The sequence below is a fragment of the Leptosomus discolor genome, chromosome 25 (genome assembly GCF_034619465.1).
Source record: "Leptosomus discolor isolate bLepDis1 chromosome 25, bLepDis1.hap2, whole genome shotgun sequence".
In the NCBI taxonomy this organism is placed as follows: Eukaryota; Metazoa; Chordata; class Aves; order Leptosomiformes; family Leptosomidae; genus Leptosomus; species Leptosomus discolor.
Genome location: NC_141415.1, coordinates 4,440,745 through 4,455,013, shown reverse-complemented (window position 1 = coordinate 4,455,013; position 14,269 = coordinate 4,440,745). Strand labels below are relative to the sequence as shown.

General features: G+C 42.6%; 1 protein-coding gene across 4 annotated transcripts in view; it reads right to left on the bottom strand.

Annotated features, from left to right (window-relative positions):
- The window catches only part of TLK2 (tousled like kinase 2), a 68,252-nt gene that overhangs the window by 22,010 nt on the left and 31,973 nt on the right, over positions 1-14,269 (bottom strand). For all 4 annotated transcript variants that reach the window (XM_086477996.1, XM_086477997.1, XM_086477998.1 and 1 more), the window contains 6 exons: positions 10,998-11,069; positions 8,453-8,522; positions 7,355-7,398; positions 6,184-6,279; positions 2,488-2,655; positions 1,820-1,915 (listed from right to left, as the gene is read on the bottom strand). In XM_086477996.1, the coding sequence (XP_086334122.1) occupies positions 1,820-1,915; positions 2,488-2,655; positions 6,184-6,279; positions 7,355-7,398; positions 8,453-8,522; positions 10,998-11,069 (546 nt within the window). The remainder of the gene's footprint in view (positions 1-1,819; positions 1,916-2,487; positions 2,656-6,183; positions 6,280-7,354; positions 7,399-8,452; positions 8,523-10,997; positions 11,070-14,269) is intronic.

Below are 14,269 nucleotides of genomic sequence, written 5' to 3'. Positions count from 1 at the left end.
CTCGGCAGGTCACCTTGCTCCTGCTTTAACTTGGTTTGTGCTTCCCGGCAGCCTACTGGAAGCACGTGTGACAAAAGCTTTTGTCACTGAAGGCAACAAGAAGGCTGTCTGTTGAAAAACCCAGGCTGCATCCATTCAGCCAAGCAGCAGAAAGTTTCTTTAGTAAGTGACTGTTACGCCACTTTACCAAACGCACAGACACGCTTGTGCTGTGTCAGATGAAGTCACGTTTCAGGGTGCATGCTCTTACATGTGACTTCATCACAACTCACCTTGCCTCAGAGCACTTGGAGGGCCCTAGCGCTGACTGAAAACGCACCGAAAATCATGTTCATGCTGACTTGCTGTTGTCATTGCCAGAAGTGATTCAGACTGGAAACCACTGAAGATTTATTTTTAACCCTATCAACTCCAAACAGGTTTGAAAGGGAAAACCAAGAATGTATACATGTCCTCACCATGCAGCCAAGCATCTTCCTGGATTCTTTGCCTTAAGTGCATACGACATCTAGACCTCTGGAGAATAATCATGAAGCTGAGCACTGGCAGAAGGCAGGCTCAGATAATGTTTTGCCCTTTTCAAGGAAGATGGACCTTGTGGGCATATGAAGCACAGGACAGAATAAAAACATCTTGCTCACTCCAGGTGGGACCACTATTTTAAGCACGGGTGTGGGACAGCAAAGATTGAAAGGTATCTCTGGCAGGTTCTTGAGTTATGGCATTATTCTCACAGAAGAATTCTTTAGCCATGCGCTAGCAAGAAACAGGCATCTTCACAGACCAGCATTTTAACAACAGACAACGAATGTGACCCTGGTGACACAACAGATCTCAGGGACTTAAGGCAGTAAATATCCCCAGAGGTAGAACTGCTGTTCTTCATGCACACAGAACTTATACCACCTGCTGGGGAAATGGAGAATGAACTTCCCCCAGCAATAAAATCATCTCTGACACAGACTGATGTGAGAAAATGATTGACACAAAACTGACTGTTTAAAAATCACTCAAGGGGAGGGTCAGTCACAGAGAAATCAGAGATGAAAATCAAAAGAAGACTGAAAACAGGCTTGGAGGAGAAATAAGCGAGGTGCATTGCTGATAAAGCTGAATATCCTTATAAGCAACAGGATATGACGACACAGCTAAAAGTGAATCTTGCCATAAAGCCACAAGAAGAATCTTAACAATTTCAAAGACACCAAAAAGACAGCAGTACAGTCAAAAGAGCTAATCCTCTTCTTGACTCCAGGCCAGTGAAGTTGCTGACAAGCACTGAGAACACTTCACGTTCCTCCTTGACAGGACAAACTATTCCAGAGGTGTATTCTGCAGAGGTCAAAGAACTTCCAGCCAGACTGCAGGTATCTGTATTGTAAGCAGTGTGGACGCACCCATGACCCAGCGCTTGAGTAGAGGCATTCACAAGTATCACTCACGTTTCCTTCACGTCTTCACTTACAGAGCGAGGAAGAACATTCAGCATACAACAGAACCGAAGCAGACAGAGCTAAGGTTGTTCTCTCCTGAGCACATCCACACACAGCTGAAGAACTGCCCACAGCACTGACATACAAAAGCCTCAGTAACAGACTGGGCAAGCTCCAACAGCAGCAACTGAAAGCATCCTTTACAGGACAAGGACCAAAGCTCAGAGTGGCTCACTTCAATCAGTAGTTACAGACTGACTTGGGACTACCGGCTCTTTTCACTGGAAACATTATGTCTACTACAAATGGCACCCTCTGACAGGGAAGACAAGCTGCATCAAGCTTCAATCTCATATCCAAGAGATGTATCGTCTAGTGAGCTATACCTGTGACTGTTTGTGCTGGATGGAAATCTGTTTTTGAGAAGTGCAGGAATGCTCAGTGTTCCCTGATCCGGTAGAAGATGGGCTGCCTTGCTGGGCCTGTAAAAGAAAGTCAGTGTATTGTTATATGCTCCTCAGCACGATCACTAGTGCCCGTGCAGACACACTTATCTCGGCACGGGAACTGCAGCCTGGCCTGGGTATCATACTTTCATGTTAAGGTTTAGGAATGCTCTAGAGATTTAGTGCAGTAAAACAAGAGTCCGTTTCTTTCAAGAAGCCTGGCCCAACCTGCTAAAAGACAAAGCTTTTAAAAGCTGATATCATTCATGTCAGCTGAGATTAAGCGGGGCCAAAACAAACACTTCTCACAGCAAAACGATACTTCATTCTTTTGCTTTTTTGCACCTATCAGATTAGCCTCCCAGATGCTCTTATTTTGATCTACATAAGATTTTGTGTCGTTAACTTAAAACTCACATCATCTTATTAGACAAGCAAAGCCTGGGACCTAGAACTCTTCACAAGGAAGATGAACTTACCAGAAGATGGTAGGCTTGGTCATCAATAAACCAGGCTGCACTTGAATCACTGTCTTTGAGCAGAAAAACTTCAAAATCCCCTTAACTAGAAACATCCCTTAGGATTCAAATCTTTTCAGAGCTGCTCACCGAGACAAAAGTAAAACAGAGGCCACCTCCCCTCTGTGCCAGCTGCTCATTCTCTAGCCGCTGTTTCGCCAGCATCACCGACATCAGCGTTGGCAGAGCAGAGTGTTCCTCCTGCGGTTCCTTTGCTGTGCTGCCGTCTACCCCATACAGCGGCTGCTCCACTCGCCGCTGTAACACAGTCAAAAAAAATACAATGAACTTTTTTTTTTTTTTTTTTTTTTTTTAAGCAATTCTCTGACTCTGCCAAAACTGTTGTCAGCGAAGCAGCAGCTCAGGAATGGGCAGGCAGCATGGTGAGGATCTGATAATTCAAACAGGACTCCTGGAGTGATTGTTCCAATGGCAGACATCAAAAAGTAGATGAAGTCAGCAATTACAAAAAAAAAGTAACGAACATACAGGACAGAACTCCTTGTCAGTTAACACACCCCCTTCCTTTACAAATACACGGTTTCAGAGTCAGTGGGGCAAAATAGGTTGTAGATCCAAAAATCTTGGTGCATTGCGACTTTGGTCAATGCAGTCAAAGTTACACTACTTGACGTTTTTTAAGGACTCATTTTAAACAGCCAATGTCACGATACATTCGTTATTCTGGTGAAGTAAACTGAGTCAGAACTGCTGAGTGTCAGGAACCTAACCCTGTGTAGGACTGGGACACCACGTTAAGCTCATTTCTGCCATTACAGCTGGGACCCATCTCCTACAAGATAAGCAAAGTACTAAGGTGTTTCCAAAACCTTTTAAAGACGTGTTACATCTCTTAAAGGCTAGCTCCTTTCTCCTACAGTAGCCTCATTTTCCAACTGTGATACAGGAACTGGGTTCAATAAGAACAGGAATCATCTAAGCTACATTGACTACAGCACTCAATCTCATTGCCCTCCCTTTAAAAGCCAGCCCATCACTGCTAGAACTTGGCAGTCTGGGTAATAACCACCAAAGTCCTTCCAACCTGTAGCTCTGGCCCAGGCATACGCCACAAAGTAAACAGTCAGGTCAGGCTTCAGTTTTTCTTAAAAACCTAAATTGCAACCTGAAGTATATTTCCTGGCTAACATCACAAATGCCAAGAGTGTGCTTTCTTCCCCAAAAGAATGCTTGTATAGGAGAGCGACCTTGCAAGAGTCAGGACTTGCAGATCATTCTTCTGATCAAAGGAGAAGCGAAGCAATTCAAAGCAGTCAAGAGATTTGAACACAAGAAGTAACATCCTCAAGCCAGCACAATTCCTCCACAAGTTCTCATTGCAGAAAATTTCCAGTGCAGTATACATTAACTCATAGGTTTGGAGGATTTCTCATTGTGAAAGACATTTTAACACCCTGCTCTCTTCCTAGACCATACTGGCATCTGTAATGGGTAAGATCCTCAATCTTCTCCAGTTTTCACTCATGTCCCCATTTTGGGAGGCTTAGCTCAAACGATTGGTATTCAGTTTGTAAGAAGAGGACAGATCTTGCAAATACAGGTAATAGTTTATGATTAAGCAAACGTTACAGTTTAGCTGCAAGAGTAAAGAACAGAAGACAAGAAACACAAAGAGCACCTGCATAAGGAGAGAGACAAACTGGCCTAGTCGAACCTAACTGTAGCATCAGTCTTCACCACGTGAGAAATGCTCTGTTCAAACTTTCACTACTCAATACACCGAAGTGTAGAAGAAGAAAATCAATGGAAGAATCCACTTGTCCCATTTTATAAACGCCTGTAGGGTCTCTCATCTGCTGGAATAAAGAATTGTCCCTAATACCTCATGCATCTGCAACATTCAGAGATGGTATTTCTTTTATTAACTTCTCTTTAAAGAGGTGTATTAGTCAATCAATGTAAGATAGGAGGAAGGGCCATTCAATTAACAAGATGTATTTTAATTTTTATAAACATAAAAAAAATATCTAGAAGCATATGTGAAGCTCTCCCTTAAAGCAGTATTATGAAGCTTCTGAAATCTAGCAACACACACTAAATTCTGAGCAGAGCGTTCAGGTTTAGGCTTTAGTTCAGTACACATTCATGAACTGTGCAAAGGTCTCTGCAGAATAATGTAATCAGTAAAGACTTTGCATTTGGTTTTTGGAATACCAACCTTTCCCACAACGCTCTGTAATTTTGTGACACTCAACAAATGCTGGAAATTTTTAAAAAGAGGCCCAGGCAACGGTCAAAACTAGAGATCAGACACCAGAGCCTCTGAATATTGGTTTGTTAGCTGAAAGAAATTTCTTTAGCTGCTCTGTGCTAAAATGGCTTAAAAATATGGGTTATTTCTTCACATTCAGATCTTGCAGAAATGCTGTGACAGCAAAATGGAATTATGTAACAAAAAATAGCAACAGATGTCCACGTATACACATTTCTTTGCAAGCTTTTGCTAATGCTCCTTACAAGTCACATGCACACAAACAGAAGTAAAAGACCTTCCCAATATAATTACAGTATGCATGGTTTTCATGGGTCCAATCAAGATCAGGAATATCATTGTACTAGGGCTATACAAGCATACAACATACTCCCAACTCGATGGAGAAGTTCACGAGCTACAATGGAACACAAGATAACTAATAGGTCAGTGTCCTGGTTTGGGCTAAAACAGAACTAATTCTGTTCAGGGATTTTACATTTCAGCTAAGTCTCTTCTACGTAACTGCACTTTCTGAAACCAACAGCACGTTTTTCCAGACAGTGACTGCTTCTAGCAGTGATAACGCTGGGTGTTTATAGTTAATACCAAGGAATGGTATGCAGAAAGGCTCTTGCTTATACTTGCTCCTATAGCAACCAAGGTCACTGCTGAATCTTGTACTCTGTGTTGGGGTGCCAGGAGCAGAAAGGGTCGCGAGCACGTAAAACGGTCACACGTGCACGGAGGAGCGAGCCGACAGGTGACCCAAACTAACCAAGTATTCCATCCCATAGATGTCACACTCAGTACAAAGCTGAGGGAGCACGAGGGACAAGCTCTCTTCTTCGATGGCTGACATCCGAGGAGGACTCCGTCTGTTCTTTTATCTTCGATCCCGATCCTGCATCCCTAAATCCAGTGCCTGAGCCCAGCTCCTGCAGCCGGTTCCTGCCTGCTGCCGAGTCCAGCCCAGGACTGCCCCAGTGCCAGCCCTGCGGCGTCAGTGGCGACGTATCGTCATCAGGGTGGGGGAAGCTGGGTTCGGTATTGGGTTTGTATCTATTTGTATACATTTCATTATTTTCTTATCTTTATTATTATCTTTTATTGTTACTGTTTCATTAAAGCTGTTTTAGTTTTCTTTTCCAAACCGTAAGTCTCTCTCCTGTGTTCCCTCTCCCTTCCCCTTCTGGGGGCACAGAGGGGTTAATAGAGAGCGTGTGTCATTCGTTAGTGGCCAGCCCAGCCTCAACCCTTGACAGTCAGTTCCACCTTTTACTAAAGACAGCGATCTACCTGCAACACAGCATGCTAAAAACCTTTATCTCACACGCTTCAAGCTTTGATATCCACACCAGTTACTAGCCACTGTTACAGGGTCCTAGACATCTGGCTTTGCTGCCAGAACCCAGTTTCAGATTTAAAAAAGAAAGAACTGAATAGAGACTAAGTCAAATCACTCACCAAGAGACACGTCTTTCCTGTTCAGAACCTTTTATTACCTGTCTGAAGCACAGGCACCAACCTAATCAATGCCACGCCACCAGCTCTGTCCCAGGGAGAACACTTACTGGCAAGGGGTTGGATAAGGAATGCTGCGGTGATGATCTGGCGACAGGCGGCACACTTCTACCGGGACTGGTTCCTGGGCCACTTCCCCCAGCAAACTGGCCAAATGAACAGATTCGGTCATCAGTAATTCCACAGAGGTATTATATTTAACAGAGACAGAAGAAACACATTCATCTTAAAAATGAAGCCGTATAGGCTCTAGAGATTCGTTTAAACAAACTGAAGATGAGCTAAGAAAACCTTAAAATTTCATGCACTGTTTTCAAAAACAACAGCAAAAGTATGTACTTCAGACAAACGTTCACCTGTGGACTGAGTACATTTTTCGTTTTAACACAAAAAGATATAAATGTGCACACCTGGATATAGATAAATTATTTACTGGAGAGAATTAGGAAGGCTATTCCCAGGGAGGAGATGTGCACCGCAGAAGTGGTAAGAAATGTATACCTCCACCAAAGCATCTGTGCCGGTCACTGTTAAAGACAGGACAGGCAAGCAGCTGGGCAACTGGTCTAGTTGGTATCGAAACTCTAATTTTCCTGCACCACACAGTGCTCTGCCAGGAACTTTTGTCATGAAAAAAAGTGTTACTAAACGCTTTTAGTAAGTTACTCAGTAAAATAAAGAACTTAAGAGAAAGGCTAGAGCTCTGGATTCTGCAGATCTAGAAAAACTTCAGAAGCTATGCAGTAAAAAGAACACGGATTTTTAGAATGTCTGTCACCATTTTGGGGAGGAGTCTCCTCCTGCATGGTGCCATGGCAAGCTTTTCTAAAGAGGGAACCCTGTAAACAACTTCCTACTCAAATCAGTGGGACTTTGCAGGTAGTTCTTTGGCAGCACTGGGCCTGTATCAAAATAGGTGTGCACGCTAGAAGATACCCTCATCCGAGATCCAGGTTCCAACAGAAATCAACTTCCAAAGTACGCTTCTGTGGCTGCTCTTTTAAAAAAACCTGCTTTATCAACTGTTCAAAGGAATGTTCCGAAAAATCTCATATCCTCTACCTAAACAAATCTGAGCATATGAGGTAACAGCGTCAATCAATGACTCTGAGCTATTAACATGATGGATCAAGTTACAGAAGTCACACCACAGACTTCCATCTACAGATTTTGCGTAATGTGAGTTCAAGCAGATTTCTCAAACCACGTAATGATGCTTACCTCAAAATAATCACTAATTTTATGTCCTCTAGGAGTGCCTTTTCCTAAAAAGGAAAACAAAGAATGAAAATAAGAGTTGATAGTTTTAAGCACAGAAATTACGATGCCATTCTGAGAAACTACTCCTATATTTTGACACTCCTTTCCTGTAGAAAGTGCAACCCCTACCACACAAAAGCTTCTGCACAACAGAAGACTGCCCCAGGGTTACAGCTCTTGTGCTGTTGTTGAGAGGGTTTACTGTTCACAATTCAATTAACTCCCAATTCCAAACATGTCAAATCCAATCAAACAGCATTTGCACTTGCTAAAGTACTTAGAAAACACTAAATGTCACTGAATGTTGCATGGGTTCTTCAAGATTTCCTTCAAGATAAGAACAGAGCAAAGGGTACTTTTACTCCTCTGCCTTCAGGTAAATTACTGCATGTTAGATCTCTCACAAGCATTCCTGCAAGAGTTAGAGAGGTAATTAGTGGTGGCTTAATATCAGCTCATTAAAACTTAGCCCTTTTCTCTTACTATAATATTATCAAAGCAGTTCTGTCAACACATTCCTCGTTACTTTCTTGTTGAAGAATAAAAGAAATAGAAATCTGCCCCTATGCCCATGTGCTAGAAAATCTGAACTTGGACTTGAACACGCTGGGTTTTTCTTAGTACTCTGAGACAGTACTGCCTGCTTTATACTTGAGCACAGTTTGTTCTCTATTTGTTACGGTGAGAACTTACTCTAACGAGGCAGGCATACGTCTCAAACAGCAAGAGAGCACAGCCTGTATTTTCAAGTCTGGCTGCTGTATACGTAGTGACGTGGGACCAAACCAGCACTTCAGAGAAGCCATATTAAGCCTTTGGGCAGTCTGTCCCATAAAAATGCAACAGTTTGCGAGAATAAGCTGAAGAGGAGTATTTTCCTGCCAATGAGGATAACAAGGGTCCCAGAAGAGAACTACACCATCATGGAGTAGTTTATAACAAGCTGCCTGACACACCCTTGAGAAGAGCCATTAGTTTCCTAGGACACTGACTGTGCAAAACGTGCACAAATTACCAACCGTTCAGCAATCCTGCAGCAGGGTCAGGAGAATGAATTACCTTGACTGGTCTCATATGCTTCTGCTTTCCTTTTTCTATTCCGCTGGTCATTCTGTTTTTTCTCAGGAGTCTGTTAAACAATACTTCAAAATTAACATTTCTGCAGTTATTCCAAGATTTAAAGAAAATGCAAAAACACAATAATCTGCTCCATATCCCCAATGGCCACTTCACTTCTCTGGTGCATTTGTTTCTACTGCTGGTACTTAAAAGAAACAACTGCTCTCAAAGAGCTGCTGCCTTCTGATATATGTGCTGCAGAAGGGAGAGAACATGATTAGGAATGAGGTTAATTTTTTTGTCTATTTCAGCTGCAGCAAGCCAGCCTCTACTGCCCAGTTACCTCACATGGTTAGCAGAACAAGCTCAAACACTTAAAAAACCTGTGTAAACCATTTCACAGGTACAAGGGGAGTCATGACAAGAGGTTTGAGTACAGACATCCAAATTTGCAGTCCAGTGGCTACTCACAGTCTACCAGGACAATTCATCTTGCCTGCAGCTAACGCCTCTTCCCGAAGACCTTTGCAGACGGCTACGAGAACTCTCCTGTCCACTGGTGCGCACGCGCAACCTTACAGGAAGCAAGGCAGAGCTGCCCAAGGTGGCAGCCAGAAAGCTGCCACGGACGCAGCAATCCATCTGGACCCGGATCTGCTTAAAGTCCAGGGTCGGTTGCATCTGCCACTTCGGTGAGCAGAGACCAGAGGGGCAGCTCATCAGTGGACAGCAATATATTTAGGCACGGGCTCAATACAGAGCATGGGTGGACGGCTTGAAGCCTCCAGAAGTTCCAGGCCTATCTGTCTGTACGAGGCTAGTAAACCCAGACATGCGAGGGTGACCCTGGTGCTCTCCCTGTCAGCAGGGTCACTTCTGTGGCCAAACCTGCTGAAAACACTAGGAAGCACTGCTCTAGAAGGAGCTTACTGAGGCTGCTGGAAAGAAAGATCTCTCGTCATTTCCATCGCCAACGTCATTTTAAAAACGGCTCTCATCCCAAAGGGTCCCAAATAATTTCCAGGGTACATTCTTTACAACCGCTGCAGCCACCACTAAACCATAGTCTGGGGGCAGGAAGAAAACCACAGTGTGCCAAACACAACTCTGGGGGAGGGAAAGCCTCAGCCAGAAAGTTTGCGGTAAACCTAAGTTTCATGCTCTTTGGAAACCAAAGTCCAAAGTACCCCGTTTAAAGATCTCTGCCAAAAGACTTGCACACAGTAAGCGCAGAAATCAATCTTTCCTTTTTATCCTATTAAAGGAGGTAAAGCTGACACAGCCAGAATCTAAACCTGGCTGTGTCCCCAGTGGATGCTGGACATCTACAGTCCCATGTTACCAGCTGGGCAGTCACTGACATGTTATTGTTTTGGAGGAGGACGGAGGGGATGTTAAGACAAAGGTGGCTATTGTGTCTGCAAAGTACTTTTTAGAATGAGGGGACTGAAAACTCCGTAACTATCTAGAGACTTGCTGTACCAGCTCCTGTATGTGTAAAAGTCAGTGACGTAGCCTCCTCGCTGCATAGTGAACAGCAACTCATGAACAGCGTTGGCGTGACTGTAACACCACAGGCTCCATTACAGCCTCCATAGAACTGTAAGCATATTAATGAGATTCAGTTTAAGTTGTTTTTCCATTCAAGTACTTACATAACAAAAATTACGCACAACGTTATCTGTTACAGACTGAAAAAGCAAGGAATGGTAGATTTGATTATGTTAACTTGGTCAATTTAAATCACTCCACAGAAGTTCATAAAAAACCCAAGCAAAATGAGAATGAATACTCAGTTTTCCACTGTTAACTATTCTGACTTGTATGGAGTTTAAGATACTGCGTTCTCAGAAGACACAGCTTCACCAGACACCTCACATCAGTATGCCATACAATAGAAGGCAATATGACCCCAAACTTACCTGATAACCATGTGGAAAGTTCTTTAAATGCATAAGAAAATGCATTTACGTTTGAGATTTTGCTTTATTAATGTGGAATTTTGAAGTAAAAGTGTAACTCTACAATTCATTTTGCTGCTTTAGCAAGTGTTTTGAAATAGTTAATCCTAAAGCAGTGAGATTAAACAGGGACAAAGCATCAATTTTCACCTCCCCATACTTCCACAGAGCGATTCATAAAAATGCTCTGCTTTGAACAGACTTCTGCAAATTCACATATTTGACAGGTAAGGCAAACTTTTCCATTAATGCTCTCTGGCTTTTTATTTGTCCAAAACTGTATCCAAAACCAGCAAACAAATCACAATGCAGCTGAAAACAGTTTCATAAGCTGAGCTTTACGAATGCTGAGTTTTTGGGGCTGGGTAAAATCTGCCTGCTGTGGTGGGAAGCTTCAAGGAAGACTGTTTCACAGCATGGTCCAAAGACTGTAGCGTTAAGATCCAGACTAAATACTTCCACTAGTCCCTTTCACACCCCAAACAAAGAACACTGTCACTCACTCCCACACAATTCCTTCTATGTTTTGAGTTCAGTCATGTCCACCTTAAAGCCGAGTACCACGAGGACTTGTGCCTGCTTACCTCCAATTCCTTATCACTCAGAGAACCCACGCTGCACAAGCTCTGGTTGGAAGACTCACTATTTAATGGACCCTAGTGAAAAACAAGCAAAGACTGTTAGAAACAACTTCCATACAAGGCAGATACGTCCTATCAAACGCTGCATCTCTGGGCTAACTACGCTGCTCTAAGTCATGTGGACACAGCAGCAACATGGGTCAAATACCTAGACACATGATGAGGCACTACAAAACTTCACAAGTTCTTTGGAGCTGCCAGTTGGACAGCCTTTTCTCAGCACACTGACCCAGCCTTTGCAATATTTCTCTATCAATTCATATCCTAACCGCTCTGTTTAACCACATCCACAAAACAGCCCAGGCAGTATTCACAAAAGTCTAAGACAACTGGTTAGAGAAACAAAACTTCAGATTTGCTGAGTAGCAGGACTTCCAAGCTCAGGTCTTCAGGCAAGCATCTGCTTGACCCTGGGCTAAGAATTCAGAGGCATCTTCATCTGGCAAGGCGGCTATTACTGTTATCAGATGCTGGCAATACCACTGATTTTTCTTTAAATGTGTATTTTTTATGCTTTTTTTGACACTAAGAAAGTGACCAAGTGAAAGTTGTGTTAATAGCAGTACAACTGGCAGCCAGAAGACAATCTCTCCCACCAGGCTGTTCGACAGACCCATGGCTGACCTGCCAGCAGAGCACAAATCCAAGAGGCTGGAACAGATTTACCAAAATAGTATCCAGGTACCTACACGAACCTGCCTGCACCTCTGCAGGCTCTACCGGATACACATTTGCATTTTTACATATCCAAGCAGTTTTGAAAATTATTTTTTAAAGTCTATATCAAAACTGGTTTTAAAAGGACAGAAAAGTGATTCATGCAAAGTCACTGTGTTTTAGCCTAGTGCTCTGACACAAAAGTATCCTCCTACAGATCTAACTTAAGAAATCTGGACAAATTTGACAAAGATATAAAAACAAGATTCACAATTACTGATGGAATGTATTAAGAGGAAGAATGACATGATAAAGGCACCTCTCCATTAATAACTTGTGAGCATCTTTTCCCAAAGATTCATTCTATTTTAGCATTCTTATTTTTGCAGTAACCACTTCCCACTAATCAATCTTTCCTTAAGGCAAAGCCACTTCTCATTATATACCTGAGCAGAAGACTTACGGGAGGGGTGGGAGAGAAGCCTTAGCACCACAGAGAAATCGCACAGTAGATTATTTTTGAGGGGAACAGTTCTCTCTCCCCATTTATGAGACAAACACCACCATCAAATTAAACTTGTGACACAACCTAGGTATTACTAACCTCAATTTCCAAGCAGGCACCCACAGAAAGTAAAAGTTCTGTTTGCCTTCTGTATTACACTGTGAATGTTAACTGCCAAATTTGTTTCTCCTAAAAGGCCATGCTTAGTTGCTTCAACAACAAAAAAAACCCACCAAAAAAAAAACCAACCAACAACGCTTGAATAGCTCAAGAAGCTACATATTTAGGTTTCCCTTTTAAAAGCAAATTACGCTACAAAAAGTTGCAGATTTATACTCTTTAAGCTATACCATTATCCCTTCAACTCATCACACAAATAGCTCAAGTCCAGAAAGATGGTTTACCTCATCTCTTCAGCAGTAGCTGCTTTTTAAGCAAAGCAGCAAGCTCCCCACCACCCAACACGATGGCTGACAAATGTTACGGGTACAACTTCTGGTTATTGCAGGGATTTATTCCTTGGCTGACAGGACTTAACAGAAGTGCCAACACTAACCTTCGCTACATCCACACGAAGTTCTCATTGATATAAAGTAATAGCTTATGGCAAGTGGCAGCAGAAAGTTAATCTTTCCACCCATGTAAAAAGCTTGTTTATAAACTGCACAAATGCTGTCCTCTAAAATCCTTCGCTTACTCTCGTGAACTCAAACCCCAGCAGCACGTTCAAGACATCAACCTTCTGTGCGAGCGTGAAAGCTTTATTAGGTGCAGGAGCATTTCAACAAATGAGCATTTGCTGGTCTCAGATGGACAGGCTGGGGTTCTGACACGAAGACGATGAAAGTGAAAGTTGTTTCCACATTTGCTTATATCTCGCCGCCTCCATTTTGCACATGGATAGCAAATGACAGGAACAGCTGCTCCCAAAATGCCACATTTGAGCTTTTCAGGAACACTGTGGTCGAAAGGGTATGTCAGTGGCTTATGAAGGGCCAATGTTTCATCCACGGACCTGTATTCTAGGGTCACCTGAGAAATAAACTGATGAGGCTGCCTATAGTTAGAAATGACCCTTATGATGATTTTTTTCAAAACCAGTTTACCCTCTCCAGTACAAAGAAATCCACTCAGTCTGCATCTGAATGTAAAGTTCTGGAATGCGAGCAGCTGGAAAAACGCCTAATCCAGAATGTTTTTCTTGCTTCCAGTACCACAACTACCTGTACTGACTATTCCATGTGGTAAATTTACAGCTCCAGCAGTTAGAATTAAACTCATTTTTTGCATCAACAAAAAGAGCAGTTCAGTTCTGATCACAGATTCTTGAAGAGCAAAAAAACCTATTTTCCCTTTTCTTTAAAACTTCTTCTAGGAAATACACTGACAAAATCGTAAAATTGAACTCAAGGCAGTAGTAGAAAGGGTGAAAAGGAACTAACAGCTTAGTTATGGAACCAGAAAAGAGCAGCTTGTCAGATGTCTGTAAGGATCCAGCAAGTTCACTTTACATGTATTGATACTGTGAACAAATGCAGAATTAATTCTTTGTAGGCAAGTTTTGACCCATTTCCACTGCATAAGCTTTCCTTTCCCTTGATGATCCTCTAGAAGGCCTTCTACTCACACTTCTCTCACAGCAAAGGATTAGGCCTGTCTTACAGGCAATGAGCTGAAGCATCTTGTTCATGTTAAAGTTGGCAAAAAAGCCTTGTTTTGAGGTATTCTGGCTATGGAAACACAAATTGTTCATTAGAACGTGCTGTACTTGAAGCAATAAAGATGCAGTACCTCGGGTGTTTAAGGAACATGGCCTAGTCCTCAGCTGCACCTCTTCTCGTGTAGTTATGCAAGAGAAAGGAAAAGCAAGTTTTCCTGATCAGCCAGCTAGATACCTAGTTCCACACATAACCTCATGTTATCGACTGCTTATAGCAACAGGTTTAGACAATGGATATGAGAAACCATACATCTGAGCATCTCCCCCTCAACTAACAGTCAGTGAGAGCGCGTGTATAAAAAAACCCCCTTCAAATTTATGTTTTATCATTCC